Source organism: Sinocyclocheilus anshuiensis, unplaced genomic scaffold, assembly GCF_001515605.1.
Source record: "Sinocyclocheilus anshuiensis isolate Anshui unplaced genomic scaffold, SAMN03320099.WGS_v1.1 scaffold1563, whole genome shotgun sequence".
Lineage (NCBI taxonomy): Eukaryota > Metazoa > Chordata > Actinopteri > Cypriniformes > Cyprinidae > Sinocyclocheilus > Sinocyclocheilus anshuiensis.
The window spans coordinates 242,558-247,813 of record NW_015552706.1 but is presented as its reverse complement, the minus strand read 5'-3'; the positions used below and the strand labels follow the sequence as shown (position 1 = coordinate 247,813).

At 38.8% G+C, this 5,256-nt stretch overlaps 1 protein-coding gene across 3 annotated transcripts in view; it reads right to left on the bottom strand.

Moving 5' to 3' along the window:
- The window catches only part of hdac5 (histone deacetylase 5), an 85,315-nt gene that overhangs the window by 25,362 nt on the left and 54,697 nt on the right, over window positions 1–5,256 (bottom strand). For all 3 annotated transcript variants that reach the window (XM_016459475.1, XM_016459473.1, XM_016459474.1), the window contains 2 exons: window positions 4,989–5,094; window positions 4,622–4,755 (listed from right to left, as the gene is read on the bottom strand). In XM_016459475.1, coding sequence (XP_016314961.1) covers window positions 4,622–4,755; window positions 4,989–5,094 — 240 coding nt within the window. The remainder of the gene's footprint in view (window positions 1–4,621; window positions 4,756–4,988; window positions 5,095–5,256) is intronic.

The window sequence follows — 5,256 nt, the reverse complement described above, 5'->3', positions numbered from 1 at the left end:
AAGGCATAGGACACACACACAGGCTTTCCTCCTCACCAACGACATTAAACACCGTGTACACCGGATTTGCACGCGAGCGGCAAAATACAGTAGAACCCAATATAATCAGTGACGCTGTCTACACTAGATGCGCTGCGGCGCGACCATAGACTGTATAGGGCGCGACACGACAAAACCCGACATTAAACTGATGCCTTGTTCTATTTATGACGTACTGACACAAAGTTAAAATGATTTGCAACAGTCACTTTGTCGCATCCAGTGTAGAGCTGTTGCGGCGCGACGCGTCAACTGTAGCATCCGGTATAGACACGGTGAGTGAAGCCGGGAGCAAGATATGCCTCGTCATATTTTCTGCATTTAGCTTTTGAATGACTAGCACCTGCCTGGGTCTGTGCGACTTCATCTATGGCTTTTCTCTTCCCTTTCACAAACCGATCCATCTCCCATTCTAAGTTACGCCCTTTGGCTGTTTACTGTTTTATTTCTTTTCTTTTTCTGCTGATGGCCCACGCTCGACTTGAAGCAGCGCTGCTTAGACCGATGGGTGTGTGTCATCAAAGTACTGCGAGAGCTATAAGAGAGAGCGGACGTCTCCTTATGCTTTCTCTCGCTGTACTTTGTTGTCATACACCGATCGATCTTCAAGTCGAACACACCTCTTTACTGCGAGTGAAAAATCATGTTTTTTCATGTTGCGATATTATCGCAAATGCAATTAATCGTTCAGCCCTATTTGAGGTGCTTCTCGCTATCTGAATCTCTCAGAAACAGGGCCGTCCTTAGCTGACGCGGGGCCCGGTGCGAGGTAGGGAACGGGGCCCACCTCGGTCCGTTCGCATTCACGTTCCGGTGGGGTGGGGGATGGGTCCCCCTCGGTCTGTACGCCGTGGGGCCCGGTGCGGCCGCACCACTTGCACCCCCCTAAGGACGGCCCTGCTCAGAAACAGACTAAATTGAGTTTAGCTTCAAATCTAATACTGTCAGCAGGCTGTGTGAGGGTTAAATTGTGGAATAATAAATATCATTATTTTTGTATGAAAACCATTTTGTCATTAATTTAGCCTCTAAGGCAGGGTTATTATGGTTAACTAAAAAATTAAAACCATTTAAAAAACATTCTCGTTACTTGAAACAAAACAAATGTTATCTGAAAAGAAAAAAAAATCTAAAAATTTATTTTTCAGCTAGTCACCAACATTTCTCATTCTAATTTAATTTAACTTGATGTACCAAAATAATAATAATAATAATAATAATAATATATATATATATTATAATATGTAATATATATGTAATAATATAATATATATATATATGATATATATAAATAAATAAATATAAATGACAATTTTAAAATTAAAATCAAAACAAAAAAAAAACTGATTATTAATGAAAACTATACCAGTATTGCAATGGTATTAAAATAACTGTGCTCTAAGGTGTGTGTTTGTGTGTAGGTCAGCTGTTCTGATGACTCATTATGACTCACACCTGCAGACTCCTCACTTCATCCCTACACACACACACACACACACACACACCCTTGCATCTTCTGCGACACCTCTGCACTGTTAAACAGCTCAAACTTCTCCACAAAAAAACAAAAAACAAAACGCTGGTGATAACAAAATAAAGACAACAAAGATAGTAAAAAGAACTACATTTGCATTTTTCTGGAGGAAATACAAGGGCTTGCAAAACAGTAAAAGGAGAGTGTCTACTGGTAAAATGATCCAGAAAAAGAGAAGACAGCCAGAGGAATGGGAGAAAAGGCAACCCAGCTGACATCAACAGCTGAAGTGAGAGGGCTGGTATGAGATCATCACTAGAAGTTACATTCTTACAGTGTAAGTCCATGAGTGGACTTTCAAACATTAAAGGTACACTACCATTAAAATGTTCAGGGGAAGGTTAAGATGTTTTCTTGTTTTTGAAATAAGTCTCTTATGCTCATGAAGATCACCTTTATTTGACCAAAAATACAGTAAAAACAGGAATATTGTGGAATATTATTGCAATTCAAAATAACAGTTTTCAATTATAATATATTTTAAAATGTAATTTATTCCTGTGAGGGCAAAGCTGAATTTTTAGCAACATTACTCCAGTCTTCAGTGTCACATGATCCTTCAGAAATCATTCTAATATGCTGATTTGCTGCTCAAGAAACATTTATTATTATTATCAATTATTCTTTTTCTTATTATTATCAATGATGAAAAGAGTTGTGCTGCGTAATATTTTTGTAGAAACTGTGACACATTTTTTTCTGGATTGTTTGATGACTGGAAAGTTCAAAAGAACAGCATTTACTTGAAATATAAATTTTGTGCAACGTTATAAATGTCTTTACCGTCAGTCACTGTTGATCAATTTAATGCATCTTCGCTAAATAAAAGTATGAATTAAATTTTTTTTTAATTTGGACTGACTCGAAACTTTTGAACTAGTGTTTGGCGATATGATCATTTTTCAAATCGTCATATCGCCAGCCCGTGAGATCGCGATACACGATATTATCGTGCATGGGTGGGTGGCAAGAGAGAGGCTCTCTTTAGCCTAATTGTCATAGGCTATTTCATAACTATTTGCCGTTTTAAACCGCACGCGAGGGAGAGCCTATGGAAGCACCAATGATCAAAATAATATACTTTCAAACATACTGATAAACTAACATGTTAAATATAAAAATATTTAAAACAGCTAGTTCATATATATTCGGATACAACAGTCATACATCGCTATTATAGGACCGCGCATCCTTTGACAAGTTTGCTGCATCGGTGCACGGAAGTTATCAGTCTAAAACAGGGCTGTCCAAACTCGGTCCTGGAGGGCCGGTGTCCTGCAGAGTTTAGCTCCAACCCTAATTAAACACACCTGAACCAGCTAATCAAGCTCTTACTAGGCATAGAAACTTCCAGTCAGGTGTGTTGAGGCAAGTTGAAACTAACCTCTGCAGGACACTGGCCCTCCAGGACCGAGTTTGGACAGCCCTGGTCTAAAAGGTCTGCAAAATCAGCCAATGGTGAAAATCACAAGTAGATTCATTTTAAAGACCAACAGTTTATTACTAAATATTGGACATAAACGAACACGTTAAATATGAAGTATTTAAAACAGGTAAGTTCATATATTTGGAGTAAAGTTAAATTAAACGGATACATCAGTCATACAGCGCTCAGGACCGTGCACCATGATGAGCCCGACGCACCGCCACAGAAACAAGAATGAGATGCGTTCTAACATAACTGTGGCGTTAAACTCAGTTAGTGAGGACTCGGTTAAAATATTGCACATATTGCCATTCAGATTACTTGTTAAAGTGCAACGAAATACTTTATATCAGCAGACGATGTACATCTGTGTTTGTGGTTGGAGACTCCTTCACCGGCTACAGCCTTTAATCCTCATTTGCAGGTGTGTGTGAAGTGCGGTGCAATTCGATAATAATAGCCGAATTATAATGGGCCTAATAATAATAATTTAAAACATTAATAGGAGAATGAGCCTCATATCGTCTTGACTATCGACTTAGACATTTGCTATCCTCGATATCTCTGACTATCTTCGATACACGATACTATCGTCTATCGGCACAACCCTATTTTGAACACTAATGTAAAATTGTGAAGTAAAAGGCACAGTTAATTTCATATAAATAAGAAGCTTACTCACCGGTCTTACGGAGAGGGAAGTCATCCTTGCCCTCATAGGACCCTAACAGTGGGGGGAGTTTGTAGGAGGGTGGCGTGCCTGGTGTGTTGCTCTGTGGAGGGGAGCTCTGCTCCAGGGACGCGTGGTGAGCCCCCCTAAAAAAACAAGCACAGTCCATTACAAAGACTCATCCATCACAATTCAAATGAGGACAAATGAGACCCATAAACATGACGTAATATCAGTATGCTCATGTTATGGACAAACTCATTTTACATCATACTGCAGAAAAATAGTGCACATTGAACCTGAAAAAAAGGTGCATTTGAATTGGGTTTACCAGCCCAGAATAAGGCTGAGTGACATGGACTAGCAAGGTTTCGCTCACCAGCACTTCTGGGAGAAGGAATGGTTTAGTCCACCAGGGCCAGGTTCCTTTTTGCTCAACAGGAACTCCTGCAGCTTCAGTTTGACCTCAGTACTGGCAATAGCACCTGAGGACAGAGTCAAAGGACATCAAAAGTCATGTTTGAGTGGAGGAGAATGACAGTAAGATTTTGACATTAAAAAATTATTATATATAATTTTTTTTTCTATTTAAATATATTTAAAAATGCAATTTATTCCTTTGATATCAAAGCTAAATTTTCAGCAGCCATTTCATGACATCATCAATGTTGAAAATGTTCTCTGTGCTACTTAATATTTTTGTGTAAATTGTGATATGCGATAATAATAGCCGAATTATAATGGGCCTAATAATAATAATTTAAAACATTAATAGGAGAATGAGCCTCATATCGTCTTGACTATCGACTTAGACATTTGCTATCCTCGATATCTCTGACTATCTTCGATACACGATACTATCGTCTATCGGCACAACCCTATTTTGAACACTAATGTAAAATTGTGAAGTAAAAGGCACAGTTAATTTCATATAAATAAGAAGCTTACTCACCGGTCTTACGGAGAGGGAAGTCATCCTTGCCCTCATAGGACCCTAACAGTGGGGGGAGTTTGTAGGAGGGTGGCGTGCCTGGTGTGTTGCTCTGTGGAGGGGAGCTCTGCTCCAGGGACGCGTGGTGAGCCCCCCTAAAAAAACAAGCACAGTCCATTACAAAGACTCATCCATCACAATTCAAATGAGGACAAATGAGACCCATAAACATGACGTAATATCAGTATGCTCATGTTATGGACAAACTCATTTTACATCATACTGCAGAAAAATAGTGCACATTGAACCTGAAAAAAAGGTGCATTTGAATTGGGTTTACCAGCCCAGAATAAGGCTGAGTGACATGGACTAGCAAGGTTTCGCTCACCAGCACTTCTGGGAGAAGGAATGGTTTAGTCCACCAGGGCCAGGTTCCTTTTTGCTCAACAGGAACTCCTGCAGCTTCAGTTTGACCTCAGTACTGGCAATAGCACCTGAGGACAGAGTCAAAGGACATCAAAAGTCATGTTTGAGTGGAGGAGAATGACAGTAAGATTTTGACATTAAAAAATTATTATATATATTATATATTATTATATATATATTCATAAAATACTTATATATATATATATATATATATATGTATATATATATAT